At 41.3% G+C, this 19,815-nt stretch overlaps 1 protein-coding gene across 1 annotated transcript in view; it reads right to left on the bottom strand.

Annotated features, from left to right (window-relative positions):
- Positions 1 to 6,390: 6,390 nt before the first annotated feature.
- RAD51C (RAD51 paralog C) overlaps positions 6,391 to 19,815 on the bottom strand; it is a 20,932-nt gene continuing 7,507 nt past the window's right edge. The window contains exons 6-8 of the mRNA XM_025209913.1: positions 16,480 to 16,540; positions 12,811 to 12,853; positions 6,391 to 9,161 (exon numbers count right to left, since the gene is read on the bottom strand). Of these exons, the coding sequence (XP_025065698.1) occupies positions 9,057 to 9,161; positions 12,811 to 12,853; positions 16,480 to 16,540 (209 nt within the window). The 3' untranslated portion in view covers positions 6,391 to 9,056. The remainder of the gene's footprint in view (positions 9,162 to 12,810; positions 12,854 to 16,479; positions 16,541 to 19,815) is intronic.

Here is a 19,815-nt window from a genome sequence, read left to right as displayed (position 1 = left end):
CGCCCGCCCAACGGTCCCAACGGACACTCGTTGAGGGGCGCCGGCACCGAAGGACACGGCACTCTTCAGCAGGGCTCAAGGGGGACCTGGTGGCTGCCCATAAACACCGCAGGGGCGTCCGCCAGAGCGCCCCGAGGGATGACCAAGGAGCAGCGGCCATACATAAACTCCTCCAAGACCGTTGTAGGCTGGACGTCAGGAAATAGCCTGCCTGGAACAGACTCCTGCGGAGGTGGTGTAAGCACCGACTCTGGGCTCTTTTAAGAAACGTGTGGACACTTGTCTTGCTTGGGATCCTTTGACCCTCTAGCTGGCTTCCTGCACCTGGGGGCCGGGTGCTGGACTCGACCATCTTCCAGCCCTAGTGGCTATGCCATCTCTAGGACACCTGCGCGAGCCCCTTGCCACCGCCTGCAGGCAGTTGCCGTACCCCCCAGCCTCCAGGGGCACGCGGCGTTCATGAAGCCTTTTATTAGACCAACAGAAATTGAAAAAAAATTAAAATATTGGCCATCGCCAACGCTGCCAGTGGCATCTGGAGGCCATTGCCACTCACCCCCGCCTGCTGCCGAAGCTGCCTGTGGCATCTGCGGGTGGTCGCTGCTCGGCGTTCGCCACCCCCCTTGCCACTGCCGCAGCCGCCTGCACGTGGTCCGCGCTTGCCACCGCCACGCCATCGGCAGCAGGTGGTCGCCATGCCCCCGCCCAGCCTCAGGAGGCACGAGGCGTTCATGTTGGTCTGAGGCAAAAAGAAATGCAGAACTCTACAACTGTTGGTTCAGAGATGATCCCGTTTATTACACCCATTTTTTTGCGATTTCTTAGTTGGTCTAATAAACGGGATCATCTCTGAACCAAGAGCTCTAGATTTTTGCATTACTTTTTGTCTCAGACCAACACGGCTACCAAATACATGGCAGGAAGCTAACAAGGTTCCTTGGGTGAATTTGATATCTTTTATTAGACCAACCCAAATGGTTGGAGAATAGTTGGAGAATGGCAGGAGGCTAGGCATTTTTGGGAAGATTTAGTGGGATTTGGAGTCATGGCAGAGCTGTGGTGTTCTGGGAATCATACTCGAGGCAAGGATTGCGCTGGGTCTTGGCCCAGCCGCCTGATTGGGATAGATGTAGGCAAGCATTGGAAGGCGAAGCCGTCTTCATCCAGTCTGTGCTTCAGTGAAACCAGCACAGTCAAGCCAAGAAAAGATTCCCACTCCCAATCCTTGCCTCTTTCAAGATTTAAATCATGTATATGAGTTCAGCCTCTGCACAAGAGGGTCTGGCCAAGAGGGGTGCCAGGTGGGGCAGTAGCACATGGAGCACAACTTCTTCAGACTTACCTCCAGTCAGCAGGACACAAACGGCAGCTGATCAGTGGCTGCTGTCAAATAAATCTCTCCCGTTTGCCAAAAGCACGTTCATTTGTTTTGTTCCTTGCAACTGAAAGGCTATTTTCGGAGGCATGGGTCCATAAATATCCACAATGAGCAGGTATAATTGTCAGGGAGATTAAAAATAACCCCAGCACAAGGGAAAGGAGTGAGATCCCCAGTGTCAAATGTATCTTGAAGAATAGCCATTCTACAGGCATTGTATGCAAAAACAAATTATTAATTTTTTGTTAACTGTAACCAGGGTGGTAGCTTGTGGGAACCTGTTGTTACCAGGACCACAGTATTTGCCGTTGCACGTCAGGCACCACAGTCAATCTGTCTTCTAGTGATTATGACTTCAGTTCCAAAGCAGTTTGAGAGTATTTCTGGCAATTGCATTAACTGATTATGTAGCAAACTTGTGAATATGTGAAAGCCACAAGCATAAAAAAAAAGGTTATTACAGTTGTTTTTCATCTTTCATAGCTGAAAATTGTTAAAGTGATATCAAAATTGCCTAGGTTTTTGGTCTAATAAAAGATATCACATCTACCCAAAGAACCTTGCCTGTCTGTGTCCTTAGACCAACACGGCTACAACCAAAAACCCATAAAAAATTATCTACGCACATAGCAAATATGTGCCTTGAGCAAGGGGCTGGATTAGAGGACCCTTCCAGCCCTACTTTCCTATGGTCCTGTGACATGGAAATTATATGTTCTCATTTTATTCAGTGTGCATCTTGCAGTCTTTCTAACATATCATGTATTTTTCTAAAACTGTCAGATAAGTTTGAAAAGTAAAGTAATAATGGCTTTTTGTGGTATGGTGACAGTTTACAGCTACAGTTGATGATTTCATTTTTTTCCTTTTTCCTTTTTTTTCTCCCAAAGTTTGTGGGTACTGCATCATCGGTGACTGAGTCACAGGCCTCAAGAGAATTCAGGCACATTGTAAGTATCCAAAAATGAGTTGGAAAGTACGTTCCTGATCACTAGTAAGTCATGGGAGACTGGGGTTTTCGATGTGCTGTTGCTCAGCCAATCTGCATGTATTGCATACAATATAAATTCTGTTCTAAACCTTATCACCACACTCAGACCAGCTGGCTGATCATCGTCATATTACATAATAATATGTAGCTATTCAGAGTAATAATAAGCAATCAAGGCTTTCCAAGAAGAAAAAAATCAAACAGTGCATGCTCCCTCCCTTCGTTTTAATTTGGACTCTCTCAAAAAATGCATTTCTTAGTCCAGTTTAACAGCATATGGAAAATATCTGAGAATGATAACCTGTTCTCGTTCATATTATTATGTTACAGTTACTAGATGCTCTTGATTCACCTTGGCAGTCCCCATGTGTTTTTCATCATTTGTCTAATTGCAAAAGAACACTAATTAAAATTAAATAGAGTACAACTTTGTACTCAGGATACATAGTCAAATTTTGATACTACAGGTCAAGTTAGCTTTTTCTTTTTGCTCTGTTATTAAATGAAGAGGTTATGGATCTAAGCCATGTGACATTTGTTTCTGGAAGGGAAGATGAAAACAATTCTTATTAACCTCCAATATGGAACATATGGTAATCGTGGGTGATGTGGCCAAGTTAGGCAGCCAAAAGCCTGCCCTTTATTCATGATGATAAGACAGAAGAGTGGGCAATTGCTACACAAAGTAGCAACACCATCACCTTACTTTTGTCCAGAAAGGACAATCTAACTACAGTTCTCTCTCTTGTAAAGGCGTGATCTGTGGGTGGCACATTTGACTCTGACATGATATGTTTTCAGTACTTCATTAAGCAAGTACTAAACTAAATGCACCATAACTACTGCACGTTAATGAATGTGTAGACACGCTCCCTGTGAGTTAAATTTTAGAATGGATTGTTCCTGTACCACAAGGTTAGCTGAAAACAATAACAGTTTGGAGCTGAAAAACTTAAGTGTTCAGCATGTTGTCAGGTACAAGATGAGTTTTCAAGGTGTCCTGCAAAAAACAAAGATGCTTGTATCCTTTATAGGCTTTTGTATGGTGTATAGGAAAAGATTAGGATGATTTAGTTGCCAAAAAAGTGTGTGTGTGGGGAGGGGGGGTTGCTTTATTTTAGCCTGAGCAATAAAAGTATCAAGTTTTTTCTTTCCTGATTTTACTGGTGAATAAGAGGAAGAGCTTTCTCAGCTTCTAAGTAGAGGGGTTGGTATCAAAACTTTCACAAAGACATTTTTTCCCCCAAAAAAGTTTGTCAAGAGCTTGTCTGGTATCTTAAGCTGATGTGACCAAACTTATAAACTAACAACCAAATTCTTTGCTGCATCAAGATTCAGCATAACGGCAGTCCATTAAAGGCTTCACTCTCCTGTTGGTCTTAGTCTCAGTGTAGGTTTGGGCAGCCTGGGATGAAGTTGCTTGAGGACTGTATGCCTAGTAGGGATAATGAGAGCATTGTATGATCTCCTCTCTCTGTGGTTGGGAGTGGGATGCTGGTAGCCCAGAAGCTGGTGTGCTGAGAGTTCCCCTTGTGCCAGGGAAATTCTCAACAGAGCAGATCTGCCTCCTTTGTTCTTCCAGAGTAGCACAAAGGGACCAGAATCTGCCCCAAGAAATGTTAAACAGTCTGACTGTATGTTCCTTACTCCTGTACATGGCTCAAGATTCATCCCTGGCATGTGTGCTATTAAAGTCCTACCAGTAGCTCAGTGGCCTGTGGTGTCTTGCTCAACACACACCGTAGGCAAGACATCGTGTTTGAAAGTAAGTTATCTCTCTCCACCCTCTAAAAACAAGAAATCAACCCTCCACCTTTCAAGCTTTCTTCACTCATCACATAGGAGCAGAAAAAGGGCACAAACATGATTTTATTTCTTTCCAGGTCACCTTTAATGTGTACCTTTAAAAAAGCCTTCTTTTAATATCCAACCTTCAGAGACCCTTTACATAACAAATTAGGTTTATAATGGCATATATGGAAAACTATGTTAGTAAAACTGACATTTACACTCTGATACTTATCATCCCTACTTAAAGAGTTAATGAGGTGTGTGGCATATTTATCAACAAATTTGTAGCCAAATGGTTAAAGTAGGAAACTCCAGATGACAAGGATGTAATTACATGTCAGAGGTAATGAAAAAAGCCTTTTTTAACATTATCCACATCCTGACCTGGTGGTCAAAACGCTAATGTCTGTCTTGAATAAAAAGCAGAAGTACAAGTGCAGTATAGTGTAGCAGGATTTGAGCAGGCCTTGGGGAGGTGACCTGAATTGTATGGAAGTGCACGAAGAAGTACTTCTTTTTAACTGTGAAAGAAAAATTCTAGCACATTGGCATGTAGCAAATATTTGAGAACATCAGGGAGTATTTGGAGGTGCTTTAATATACCTATGTGATATATTTTTATACTATTCTGATGAACATCACAGGACTAGACAGATTGTCTTTCTGAAGTGATCCGTTTAAAAGCAGAGGCCTCTGCAACAAACAACAGGGCATTCTGGAAGCTAAATTTGTGTGTTTGTGGTCAAATGGAGCCAGTGTCAAAGCAAGTATCACCAAGCATTTTGCACATAGAAGATGCGATTCTCATCTTAATAGGGAGCTCTGTTATTGAATTTGACCAGCTTAAGTCAATAACAGCATTGCATATATTTCTAATATACTGTTGTATAGCATTCAAACTCTTTATACAGTACTGAGTTTACATATCTTACTAACATGAGATGAACGCATAAAAAAACTTACTTCACAAAAATACACAAATATAGTAAATGTTTTCCATAAGCAAGGCAAATATTCCTAATTCTTGTTATGCCTCTCAAAACTCAGTGAGACAATCACTCCTCTACATAACTGAACTGACTTAATTGGCTGAGAACAAGGACGGCAACTGAATTAACTAAATACAATGAGAAGACCCTTGTTTACAAGTTATTTCAAGCTCCAGTTCACTTTCTGGGTTCAGTCTCTGATCAACTGCAATTACTACTTTTTCCAGCTGAGAAATTTATTTGAAAACTGAGTCCAGAATTTCAAGTCTTTTGGCATGATACCTTCAGTCACCACTGCTTTTAATGTCATCATACCACAATAAATATTATCTTAGGACATTCCTATGCATCTGTGTCTGGAAAGTTGTTCCTTTCTAAGACTCCAAGGCAACTCTTAAGAACTCATGTCAATAGATGATGTTGAATTACCTCTATGCTTCCTAGAACAAAGTATTTCAGATCCTCCCTCCTGCATCTAGCTTTCATTCCAAATCTAGTCCTAAAAAAAAGCACATTTTCTGTTACTATTTACATTTGCAAAATTTAGCATGGTAATCAACTAAGCAATATTCACAAGTGTTCCTAAGTAGTTTCATCTGACATAGATGTGAGCTTCCAATGTCTTTCACAGGCTTTAGGGTACCAAACTTGCCCCTTATTTGCTTTTCGGCGTTATAACACAGAAACAAAGATGCTTGTTCCCTTGGCTGGGGACATTTATACAAATCTTTCCCACCATAGCTGGCGGCTGATCACTACCAACGCAACAGTATTTGGAATCCAGTAGGAGAGCTGATGTGTTTCTTTGTTCCCAGCATTGCCCTCCAAATAAAAGAGCTGATCTTTTCTCCTCTGCCGTCAACAGGAGTTTTGACATAGACTTCTATGGGAGCAGGTTTGGTCCCGTAACTTGAAGCCTGACCACATATCCACACCAGTCATCAAAGCATGTTTCCTCCCCATGCTTCTTACATTGATTCTCCTTGGAAGATAATTGGTTTCCTAGTGCTTTCTAATGGAGAAAGTTGTTTTCAAAGCAGAGACCTCGTAGAGTCAAGAGCAAATAAAATGTTAATTTTCTCTTCCCAAAGTAAAGAATTTCAAAGCAGCATTCTGGTGCTGGGAGAGGCGCATCACAGCCACTGATTTTATTGCTAAGTCCCGTGGTAGAGACTGGAGCCTTGTTGTAGTGACATAATCACTCCTCACACCATAAGTAAGTGTTATGTGTAAGTACCAAATTGAATAATAGTAAACTATGCATGATCTTTAAAGTTTCCGTATTTGAGACAAACAGCATCTTAACAACAAACCAAACAAGATGAGATTTTACTTTTGAATCAATGCTGTGAACTTGGATAGTTTCTTAGTTTATGCAGTTGTAAAATTGCCTTTTAAGCCATTTTGTTTAGCACAGGGATGCTTTGAAATAATATATGAGATACAAAAGGGAGTTCTAGCCACATTCACACACAGAAGAAAACACCTCACACAGGGTAATTAACTGCTGAGACAAGGGGCCAAAATCTTCTCTTAAATAAGTGTTATCTGGAGGTGCTCCACTGTCTCCTGCAGTGTTTCTGGCACAGATAAAAATACAGTCTGGCCAACGGAGCATTGTTTCAACCGTCAGATTCTTTTCTCAAGGGCTGGGCTCCCCTGGGGAATTTTGCTATGGAGTAGCTCTAACAATGTAATTGCAGCACCACAATCCCCTACAATGCACATGATGCTCTGGTGTAAAAATTGTATTGCACCAGTATGACTTATTCAGAAACCTGCAAAAATTTCCAGTATAGGCAACCCCTTGTACAGCCTTGAGGGGTTTCGGATTTCCACTCTTAGCCCATAACTATATTATCATTTTATTTTGACAATGACGTCTAGAATATAGAATATATTACTCAAACAAAACAGTCTGTCCTATAATAAAACAGGATTGTGGACTCAGCTGGGACCTCTACTGTACTGTATAGCACTGTAGTACTGTAATAAAAATGTGTGGCCAGCTGATACTCATATTAAAAAAGGAGGACAGACAGGTCTTTCAATATTTTCTGTGAAGATGGAGGAAGAAAGTATTGCATATTTTAAAAGTAGAGAAAGGTCAATTAATTAGACTGAAATAGATGTTTTCCATAAATATAACAACAGGGTGTAGCTACCATCAGTACATGCATCACTAGCCACTGCTAGTGTTTTTTAAAATGTGATTGTGATCCCCTTATCAGGGCAGTTTTCTATATAGCTATGCAGGCATGCATTCTGTATCAGACCTCCCCCCCTCCTCTGGCACTGCAATACGTAGGAAGCTATTATTCCCAAATGAAGCATTTGCTTGCTGACATCACATGCAGTAGAATCCTTTTGTTTGCCTGTGTCTCCTGCATTGAAATGTTTGTCTGAGTCACAAGCGCCGCCGTCTTTCTTCCTGTGTCACTCCTGCTGGAAAGCTCTCCCTGACTCATGGATTTTAAATTTCGACAAAGCCCAATTCTCAGAATGGCAATTGAATTTTTTTCCCCTGGAATATTTTATTATGCAAATTATATCTAAACACTATAATGATCCAAAAATCACTGCCACTCTTTTTTTGGCATTTTAAATAGAGAGGTTTTATGACTCATATTCCACACTGAATTTTGTTTCAAGGCAAAGTCAATTTTAGTGTGAATTACCAAATTAAAAATTAGAGATGCTGACTCCCACATTAGTCTGCTGGCTAGGTTTTCCCAGCTATACTGATATCAATTTCTGTGCTGCAAAGGGAGTGTGTGTGTGTGTGTGTGTGTGTGTGTGTGTGTGTGTGTGTGTGTAAAAGACATACAGTGGCCTTTGTTGAGGGAAATATTTGCTCTTGTATATAAACCTCCTAAAATGTACCCAGATACTATGACTATTGATACTCAAAAGACTGGCAATAATTAATATTTTGAATTTTGAAAATGAGATATTCTTCCCTTGCATTATAATCTTACTACAGGTTTGTTTTCTGTGAAAGAGAACAGATCCTTGCTGGTTATTCTCAGTAGGCAGAGCTGTTTCTTTCATTTGGTTTATATTTTAGAGCTGCTAATATATTCCTGGCTTCTGAGAAACCCATCTCTCTTCTAAATTAAATTAGCACCACAAACAAAACAGGCCCTGATATTGTAATTAGAATTTCCATACTAAATTCTGTATTTGAAAAAGGGCAGCATGGAAGCTGAAGGTTGTCTAGCCACATAGTTGAGATGTGTGACAAAGAAGGGTTCCTATTCACCAAGAGAGATTGTAGACATTGCCAGACTGGACTAGATCTTATATCAATCTAGTCCAGTGTCCTGTCTCTGCAGTGGCCAGTAACAGATAAATGGGATGTTGATTACAGTGCTCCAGTTCTTTGGTCCAGGACTCCCCACTGCCTAATGGCCAAAGACCTGATTCAGCAAAGCACATAAACATATGCTTAACTTTCTAAACACAAGCATAAGTCTCACTGAATTCGTCCCTGGCTTGAAGCATGTAAGCAAACTGCTACATCGAGCCCTTTGGAAATTCAGCGCACACAGAAAAAGGGAAAATCATGACCTGTCATTAGATATCCCATAGTAGATGCCATTGTTTCCCTGAGGGAGTAGGAGGTTCTTTTGTGCTCAGAGTAGGACTGGTGTTATAACATTCACTACCCAAATAAAAACCCCCCTTTTGTAGAAAACATTTTCAATTTTTATTAAAAAAAGCCAATGGCACATTAAAACTAAACATCTGAGCAAGCATGGATGTTCTGGCTTTAATATGAGAATAATTTGTGAAGCAACAATTTTGGTTAAAAACTAGTCTCTTGGGTGCCTGGGGGTTGGTCCCAAGTTTGCAGTATAAACATTTCCATACATAACATTTTTAGCGAAGTTTAACTTCTGAAGTGCTACTGTTTGTCCTCTTCTATCCGTGGCCGTTTGCGAGGGTTCATTTCAGATCCTTCAGGGGTTTGGCTTGGAGGTGGAGGCTGCACATCCCGAAAGCCATGAGGCTGCAAAAAAAACAAACAAAAACTGGTGGAGGTCCAATTGTGATCTCACTTACCCTGGTATAAACAGGTACAAATGGATCAGAATCAGGTCTGCTCTTGCAATTTATTTTAGAGACATGGCTTAAAATGTTTCTAATTCAGGCTGCGCTCAGAATTCTAAAGGAAGCTCTTCCTTGCACAGGCTAGCTAATAAGCTCTCGCTCCTCATTTTATTTTTAAAGATATTTTCCCATCCCCAATCAGGCCAGCATTTTCATTTTGTTACTAATAGGCCCTATGGCTATGGAGCACACTGCTTCTCTAAATTAATTTATGCTGCCTATTTCAACAAATTAAAGGCCAAATCCTCCAGCCCTCACTTAAGCAAGAAGCGAGGGGCAAAAACTGCAGGCTGCAGAGTGAGAGTTGCATTTGAATGCTAACAAGAGAATGTTTAAAACTTGGGGCAAAACTGTTTGTTTAGTTTTATTTGATCACTGCAATGGGATGCTGTACAGTTAGCAAAGGGTGGGTCTGAATCTAGTTCATGAGATTTTTCAGATTGTCACTGTAGAAGCAAGAGCACTCCTGGCCAACAATAGTGGTTCATGGAGCATGCTAGGAGGTACCTCAATCTGCTAAAGAACAAGCGTGGGTCAAATGCAGAAGTGACCTAAGCTAGACACAGGCACAAAGTAGAGAGCTGAAAAGGATGCAATTGTTTGGTATCAGCACCATGGCATCTGCTCATGGTTCAGAATTTGTTTTTGTTAAGTTTGTACCTATCAAGGTATAATTACGATGCAGGCATCTGGAAAAATGGAATCTTATGCCTTGTGAAGTGACGGCCCTCACTTTTGTTCTGTCTTTGTACCTCCTAACTACTCATGTTGTGCTGGGAGCATCTCATATTGACCTCTCTGGAGAATGAAGGAGCTGTGTTGACAGTTCACAAAAGGAATCTCATGGAAGGACTGTAGCTACAATGCAAGGGCCTCAAAAAGAGAAAGGGGCTAATCAGAAGAAAAACTCCTTGTGGGGACCCTGAATGCTCAAGCAGAGACTGGGCGGGGGGGTGTGACAGTATTTCAGAAGAGCTGACATTTCCAGTTGATGCAGTGTGAAAAAGCAGGAATTACTATCAAGTGTGTGACTCCGTGAGATGCCAGTAAATCCTATGTGCAAGACCAATCCAAGATGAAATGAAACCGGTAAACATGCTTTGACTGATCTCCAATTGCTGTATTTCTAATCTATTTCTAAAAGTCTCACCTCATGTGGTCTACTATTTTGAGTTTTTAAAAAAAGGAACAAACAGCAAGAGATGCCACAAGGACAGAACTTATACAGCCCTTCTGCTATTTTAAGCAGCTCAAGTATTATTCTAAATTGTATAATGGGGAATCTTAAAATTTACTATTTCACTGCTGCTTGCATCTGATCTCTGCCATTTCCCTTTGGCACAAAAGTGGATCTGCAGCCAAGAATCCACTTAATCCAACACGCTAGGAATTCTGGTAGTTGTGTAAGCAGTATTGAGATAAAAGTATGCAGTTCCATATGGATTTTTTGCTTCACTGTCTTTTGACCTCATACTTTTCAGTCCCCATTAACGGGCAAAAGGGACTCAGCCTTCAAAAGGTTGCTTGGACACTCAAAAATCAGAATGGCCAGTGATCACCGAAGTGATCACTCTTTAATCCATCCCTGTTCTATAGCAAAGTATATAAAAAAAAAAATCAACAGAGAGGTATTATAAATCAGTTGAATGTTGCTCAGGTCTCAGATGCATACGGCTTCTATGTTTACAGAATTTAAACTGGCTGCAAAAAATGACAAGTTTTGTATTGCCATCTCCCACTGTTGAACTACCAGTTGATAAAAACTGGGAAGGTTGGGGGAACATTATAATCTATTTATCCATTACACTGAAATTCACAGTATTTAGCACTTACTGTGCTTTACATGTTAAATATTATGTAATGAATCCACAAAACCTCTGTAAGCCAGTTAAGTCATTTTATCCCCATTTCACAGGTAAGAAAACTACAGAGGTAGAGATGTAAACTGACTTGCCAGTGTGCCAAAGGGGAGTCCTGTCAAAAGAGCAAAGAGTCTTGGTTACTAAATCCCATGTAAAACATGGAAGAGACAGATCCTCAAAGATATTTAGGTTTCTAACTCCTCTAGAAATCAGTGGGCATACATACATAAGAACTTCTGAAGATCTGGACCCAAGACCAGATTTTTTATTCCTGGGTAAAGATATGTTGGATCATATTTTGCAGCACTGAATGGATATTTACAAGTGCCAGTCTGACTACTAAGGCGATAATAAGGAATGGTCACATTGGACAGCTACTGTCAAATCTGATTTTCATGGAAGAAATAACTGCGTATTCTGTATTTGCATTGAAACAGGACTAAGGCTCAACACTTGGGTAATTTAAAACTGCAACTAATCTCTGATTAGAGTGTATTCAAACCTGTATTTTGAGATTGTATGGAGGAATGTTACAAAATCAAACTGGAAGAAAAAAGTAATTAGAACCTTCTGTAGGACTAAAGTGTATATTGTACACACTTCTTCTACCAAGGTTTGTACATTAAGACCTGAACAAAAGTCTTGGATTTCTGTTCAGGAGTCTGAAAACCTCAGATATTATGGGCAGCATAAAATCCGCAAGAAATGCTATGGCAACATGTTTCCATGAGCACACATGGCAAACAGTTATTACATGTAACTGCATAAGTGACACTTGAAGCGATGAGTTGAGAATGGCTTTTATCCAAAGAGAACTTAGGTAATAATGCCTAGTATTGACACATAAATCACTTGTGCTCCACAATGTGCAGCACCCATCTTCACAAAAAGGAATACTGCAGTGTTCACATAGGGGCTGAAACTAAAAATTTCTGCTAAAAGCTGAAAACGACAGAGGAACAGGAAGACTGTGAGCCACCCATGTGAGTAAGCTGTGAAAATGGTAAATCTGACCTTGGGATAGATTAAAGAAAGTATTTCCAGAAGATGGAGAGAAACCTGAATGCCATTATACAGGAGACTGGTGAGACTTCTTCTAGAATACCATTTACAGTTCTGGTCATCCACGGTCAAGAAAGATGAATTTAAACTAGAGCAGTGAAGGGCTAATCATATGATCAGGAAAATGAACCAGGAGGAAACTAAGAAGGCTGACTTGTTTAACCTAATAAAGGCTGAGAAGCAGGATAACTGCATTTTATCAAGACACTGGGATCAGAAGTAAGCATCAGAAAGGACAGAATTAGTAAAAGCTAAAGGACAACATTGACACAGGAGCAAATGGATATAGAGTTACTATGAATATATTTAGGCTGGAAAGTTTTAACAATCAAAGGAGTGAGGTTCTGGAACAGTGTCCCAAGAAGAGAGTAGTTAAGGTCAAAAAACCTAACTAGTTTTAAGATGCAGAAAAGTCTCTTCCAGTCCTATGTTCCTAATATGTAATTTTACACTGGTATGACTAACTATTTCTGTTATTGGGTTCCAAACACAACTTTCCAGAAGACCAAACTGGCCTCCTTGGAGCTAAAAACACATCTGTGAACGCTTCTTCTGGCTAAATCTCTCCTCCCGCCTCCAAAGTCCTCCCACAAATTCAATACTAACGGTAATGCAGTATGGTACCGTTGACTCCTTCTGACTCGGCGATTTGTATAACGTTGCCAACCTGATGAAACAAAACAGGTCTCATTAACACTATTAAACCTTTAGCACAGTACATTTACCAAGCTTCCAAAGGACACAGTTATAGCCTAGGTCACCAGTGAGATTCTTACACAGTTCAGTCAATGGGTAATGTTAACATCTACAATTAAATGATTTTTTTTTCTTATTTCCCCATAGTATGGTTGGGATTAACTCTGCACTTTGTAATGGAGTAATGGATTAAAAGATGCCTTTCTTGAAGCATAAACAAAAATGTTGCCCAAGTATAAGGTGAACTCTAGGGACAGATTTTCAAAATAGGACAGCATCCAGGTGAAGTGCCCAGACTTCCCAGACCATTCAGAAGACCTTCTTGTGCTCAGCGGATGCTGCTGGGTCTAAACAGCTTTCAAATCCAGCTACACCTTAGAAGTCTGCCCAGTGATGTACAATAACTAGAAGAATTCTCATGGACCATCAGTTATAACATCACTCCAACCCTACCCACAGGGCACTAACTTCTCCCAAACTTGTGAAAACTATGATACATACAAGGTCCCCATTCTTCTCCTTCCCTTGGCCTTATTCTCCCCGTTGTCAGTTTAGACTGCAATCTCTTTGGAGCACAGATCTTGCCTCCCACTCAAATAATCATCACATACTTCACTTCAAAAAGGCATTTGGAGTACAACTCTGCTCTAGTCCATTAAGCAACAGATTTTTTTGTTGATCCTTTGAGTGCTGGTTACAGGTTTCCAGCCAGTAGAGAAAATACAGCTCTGAAGGAGCAATTAGAGAGGCAGCCCTCATATTTCTCAGGTCTGTGAATGTAGTATAGTGATTAGGGATGTATTTGGTATATAGTGATTAGGGCACAGGAGACCTGCCCTCTATTTCTGGCCCTGCCACTGACCTGAGAGGTATCCGTGGGCAAATCACCTCCCCTGTATCTTTTCTACCTATTTGTCAGTCTTCTCTATTTGAATGCTAAGTTCTGAAGCAGTGGCTCTCTGACATGTCTGTATAGTGCCTGACATGGGGGGCCTCTAGGTGCTACTGTAATACAAATCAATAACCAGAAAACAGCTAAATATCACAATTTCCCCCTCTCCCAACCACCCCAGGGCTGCTGCCAGGCTCCATGCACACACCTCCATATTCACACCTTTCCCTGAGAAACTGACAGGGCAAACGTTCTGCCTTGAACAATCTGTCACTTTCTGCACTGAGATACCCTGCCAAGGATCCTGTTAATTATTTTAGGGGTGTTTTTCTCCCTGAGGTGCCATTCTATTAGAGAGCACGTAATTACAGCCCGAGGAAGATTGCTACTTCATATGAGCTACATAGGGAATTCCTTAGAACATTTAAGTGGTGTGTTGTACTTTACAGAATAGCCTCAATCTCAAGCAGCAGAAGCCATGCTTTTATAGGCGCTCGGCTGGAGTTTTGCTGCGTGCCTTTGAATCAACCGGGTTTGTTCTCGCAGCAACAAGGCCCATTGTAATTAAGCACTGACAAATTTCCAGGACTGGAGGAAGGTAAAGAGAGAGGTAGGTATCATGTTTAGCCAAAGCATAATGAACAAGGCAGGCAGACTCTCAAACAGTCACATGAGCTCCTCAGTAATAGCCTATATAAACAGTGATATAGCAAAACCTGCATGGATCATTGGTTGTAGTTAGGCCATTCATATATACAGGAGAATCAGGATATTTTGTCTTGTTGGACTTTAACGTTCTGTCTAAAATAGTCTACTGCATTCAGACCTACTCTAGCTTTGCAGGTCTTGTTCCACAAAGTCAAGGAGGAATGTTGTTTTATGCAAATTTACCCCTTTTGCTTTTTCTCTGCTAATTACGCTTCAGCCTTTCCAGCATGGTCCTGAAGGAAGAAGGTCCTCACTTTATTTGCTGTGTGCATTTACAAATTAACTTATTTTTTTCTACAATCCACATGTTGATGCCACTTTCCTCTTTGTAACAGCTTTTCTAAAATAACTCCTAAGCAAGGAACCTGCTACAGATGCTCTGCCTGCCTCACTCAGATAAGAACAAAGCAGAGAAGCAAGGGAGGGAAAAAAAGTGGGAGCCTCCAAAACAAAGTCATGTTTAGCAAATAAGCTGAAACTGTTCAGCCTTGCTCCATGGAGCCTAGAAGGTTCCCCTACACAGACCCACTGTGAGAGAAGGAGGAAGAAAGAAAACTGTTTCAAGGGGGATTGCTTCCCTCCATCCCCACCTCCTCTACTAAGCTTGGCACTCTCATCATTTAGTGTTTTTAGGGGTCCGTCCAATTTTTTGTTAGGGAAGTCCTGCATTAGGGAGCAGAAATGTCCAACAGAAGGGACTAAGGGTCAGATTATTTGGGTTCTATCATCACACAAGTCACTACACAAGAGGAAAGTCTTCATTGACCTCTACAGTCTTTGTATCAGGTGCTTAGCCACTTGCCTACGGTTTCACTAAAACACAAAAAGGTTTGTTTTTCCCCTACCTCCAAAGTGGGGAGAGTAAAACTGATTTGTTGAGCTCTGAGGCCCATGGGTGAAGATAGCCAAAAGTACTGGTTTTTTTGTTTTCTTTTTGTCATCCAACAGTCTCCAAATTCCTTGTGTCTGAAAAGCTGCTGTGAGGCTGTGACATGCTGACCACAATGAAGGAAAGAGTCTGTGATCCAGACGATCAGCTTACCTAAGGGCTGAACTACAGCATAGTGTTTTGCCCTACCTGTCCAGGTATAGGGCAAGACATGGAATCAAAGTCAAGTCTGAAGTCAACTTGAAATAGAGGTTATGGGTATCTAACATGGTTACTATAGAGCTATTTGCCCTGAATTTTATTCTGTAATAAAGAGTGGACACATGACCAGCTCTCCCAAGCTAGCTACCTGCAGAAGGTGTTATTACAGAGCCTGGTTCTGTAGCAGCCAGGTAGCAGGCAGACAGTTTATAATGAGCTACTCTTGAGATAGAAACAATTAAAGGAGTGGGCACATCTATACAAGGTGTTTAATGTGGAGCTAATTTGCTCCACAGTAAAATGTCACCGTCTATATGTTCAGTGCTATTGGGACAGAGCAAACTAATTAACTCCCACTGTAGGATACAAGTAGTATCATATGGTGGAGTTATTTACTCTGCCACAATGCACGTGTAGATGCTCACAGGCTTGCCTGGGGCACAAGAGCAAATGGATATGGGGCTGCCAGCTAGCTAGCCCCTCAATGAAGCGCCCTTGTGCCCCAGCCAGCCCCTCCACATGCTGAGCTGGGTTGGAGCAGCCCTGGGCTGGCAGACTGACCCCTGGGGCCCCCTACTAGCCAGGGCTGCTGCATCCCAGCTCAACATGCTGCAGTCCCAGGCACATGTGCAAACACAGCACACCCAGGAGCAATAAACTCCGGCACCAGAGTTTATTTAGCAGCATTAATCGCATGTGTAGATGTGCCCAGTTACTCTTCACTTTTTGAGGGGTATCTTTATCTCAGAGTAGAATGACTTACACAAGTATAAGGCTGCTTGACATGTATCTGCCCCACTTTTAATATAGAGTTAATGTACTCCACAGTACATGTGTACTTGCACCCGAATCTCAGCTAACAGGAGCCCTTTCTAAATACCGCATGCTGACCTGAATTTTCACTTACCTCTGATTGTTGTCCCAGTGCAAGATTAAACGGATGGTAGCAGCATGTCCCCAGCTTTCCCCTGGGGGACATACATGCAAAAGAAAAGTTATTTTATTGTTTCTTTTAAACACGCTAGTATCAATGGATTTAACTTCCAGAAAAAAAATCAGTCCTCCTCTAAGATGATAAAACACACAAACAAAAGAAATGTAACTTGGTGCCCCCAGAAATACATCTGGAAGGACTTCACAACCCTTTATCAGTTTATGGAAGTGCCAAGGAATTTATTCCCTTCCCTGGAAGGGAATAAATTAAACTTGCTTAAACAAAGCATAAGTTTGAAGTGATGCTTTCACATTCATAGAATGTGTGTGTGTGTGTGTGTGTGTGTGTATATATATTTAGCTAGATGGACAGTAGCAACAGCATTAAAATAATATGGCTCACATAATAAGAGTTTTCCCATCTCTACAGAGAAAAGTATAGAGGGCATCCCTGCATCCAAGTGCAAGGGTGCTGCTATGCTCTGGCTCTGCTTTTGTCTCCAAGCATGCAGACGTTGCTAGCTTTCCCCAGGAGCCTGGGCCTCAAGAAGGAAAATTCATCATTACCGAAGTACTGACAGGCCACAAGCAAATTTTGAGAGATACCTGTTCAAGGATCAGACTGCTCAGAAACTGGGACAGTTATACCATGCCACACAAAGCAATTCCAATGTTTCATTTCACGTCTGACCACAAGCAGCAACATCATTTAATTTAAAAACAGCTCTATCCAGATTTTTTCCTCAGCCTATCCCACGAGACATTCTGTAGTCACAAGATGGATAGGATGTTAAAGCATTCATCTGGCTAAGTGCAGCAAGCATCTCCTATTCATCTCCAAGCAACTCTACAACTTCCAGGTCAGTATATTTGTCAGTCTCCGACATGCCACCAACCCCACCCACTTCCATCTTCATTACTGTACACAGCCAGAAAAGCAATACAACTCTGATGAAAGATCCTCAAATTAAAAAAAGCTTTGTACGCCTAGACCCTTGAGGCATCTTGCCAGATTCCACTCCATCGTATTTACACTAAGCTGGGATTTAAGGTGCTGTTTTGGAGGTGGTTGAGAGCCAAAGATCACAATATGAATTTTAAAACGGAAATTTATTCCCTTTTGTAACAGTGTATCCAAGCACACTTACAAGAAAAAAAGTGTTGTTGCAAAATGAGAGGCTTTTGACTTAGACTGGTTGCAAATAAATATTTGACCTAATTGCTAAATATACCAAGTAAAAATGTCTAGGAACACCCAGCTTAGCTCTCAGCAGTAGAGAAAGCTGTCCTGTTCCCATAAAGCTCTTCTCTTAATACCTTGCAGCATCTGGGTTTTGGCATAATTAAGGGCTTCCCTTCCACTGGAAAGCTGAGTAAGAGTTTAGGGATTAATGCTCTTGTGAAATCTTAAGAGAGCCTGTTTCTCGGACCCACTAAAAAAATCAATGAAAAAATGTTTGGTGGGGGAGGCAAAGGAACTGACAAATACTGACAGAGCAGCTGGCAAGAAAACCCAGCTGTCTGGAAATGCAAATAAATCAAATGCCATCTTTGCTCAGGGATTTGCCACTGAGCCATCATTTAATAGTCCCTTTGGCTACAACTAACAGCACGGGGGAGAGATACACTAGCTTCATTACGAGACGGTTGCAGTAACCCTTGCCTTCCAGAATAGACCTTAAAATCACCCTAATAATACTCCTAACAACACTAAAAATAGCTAGGTGTCCAGGATTGAGCACACGTCACGTTGCACACAGCCCTGCACTGCTTTGGTATGTTCAACCTTGGAGAAATGGCTGCATACAATTAAACTTGGATGAGTGGGGCATCTCTCAGCCTGAATATTTCACCAGCTGGGAACAAACCTTGATCATAGCAAGAAAAAAGACTGTTTGGCTAACAAATGTATGGCTACATGCAACTAGTTTAGACCAAAGTCCTCTACAGTGGATAGGTATTATCCTGCTGTCCAGAATTGTGTGCAATACAGACTGTAACAGCTTGAGACCATCACCTATATGGATGGAATCCTTTCACATTCTTCACTGTCTCTATGACCCTGTAAGCGGAGAAGCATTTAAATACAGACTATTTAAAACAAGATAGACTCTATTGACTTTAATTCACTTTGTAGCCAGAAAAGCTGCCAATAATAATGAATCCAGCAGAGAGCAGGAGGTAAAGATGACAAAGGGTCAAATACTGAAAGCAAGGACTTCATCTGCATGTACAGTTCAAAATGCAGCATTCTCCAAGGAGACGCCTTGTATTTGTTCATTTTATCTTACATCTGTGCCAAATGGTTCAATGACTGAACAGACATTGGGAACATCTTTGCCTTTGTACTTCCCCCTTCCCAGCATAATCAAGGGAATCATTACTTGGTTCACAGAAACTGAAGCTCTATGCAGAGAACATTTCCCCTCCAATTACAATATGAACTAATAAGTTACAACATAAACCAAGACAAGACATGTAAAGATTAATTTGGCCAGTTCAAGCAAATTGCTCCCGTCTGCCCTGTAGGCAGATCAGAAAGGCCCATACAGATTACAGTGCTTCCAGGAGAGACTAGAGCAATCTGTTTACCCTATTTATGGATAGCCTGTAGCAGACGGCCTCGTACAGAATCCCTCCTTTCCCCCCACCGACTCTTCATGACTATACGTGGTGAGGGACAAGTTATTAAATAGTCCTAGCACATGAACCAAATCTGAAACGCTTTTGGACACTATCAGTCATTAGCTGTACATTTTCAATGACCGGCTTTGCCATTGTGCTTGAATATATTTAGGAGGGGAAATGGGAAGCAGGGAACGAAAGGAGAAAAAAATTCAAGTATGGTGGGGTCACAATTGCTTAGGGTCTTTGTGGGACACCCTGTGACGTGCAAGCTGCAGATTCTATAAACTAATTACTGTACCCATTTAACAGAGCAATGAGTTCACAATATCGCCCTCAGTCGTGTAAAGGAATCTTCACAGGTCTAATTTCAGGGTTAGTAGAAAGCTTTTTGAAATTAAAAAAGGGAGGACCCCCCCTTCCCCACCCAAAGCATCTAGCAACGTTTCCAAACTGCAACTAAAAATGTAACAAGTCACTTCCTGTTTTAATATCCGTAAAGATTTAGAAAATCCTTTTCTAGGCTAGAATTTGAGCTGCCATATCTGAGTATAGAACATGTTTTGATAGCAGCCAACTGAAGCCTTTGGTGAAAACCCTGACATGACAATTTACTGCACGTCTCTCCAAAGCCATAACTAAGTTCTAAGTTCAGATCACTCTGCTGCTCTCTCAGCATTTCCCT

This window comes from Alligator sinensis, unplaced genomic scaffold (genome assembly GCF_000455745.1).
Source record: "Alligator sinensis unplaced genomic scaffold, ASM45574v1 scaffold118_1, whole genome shotgun sequence".
Lineage (NCBI taxonomy): Eukaryota > Metazoa > Chordata > Crocodylia > Alligatoridae > Alligator > Alligator sinensis.
This window is presented reverse-complemented; position numbering and strand designations above follow the sequence as displayed.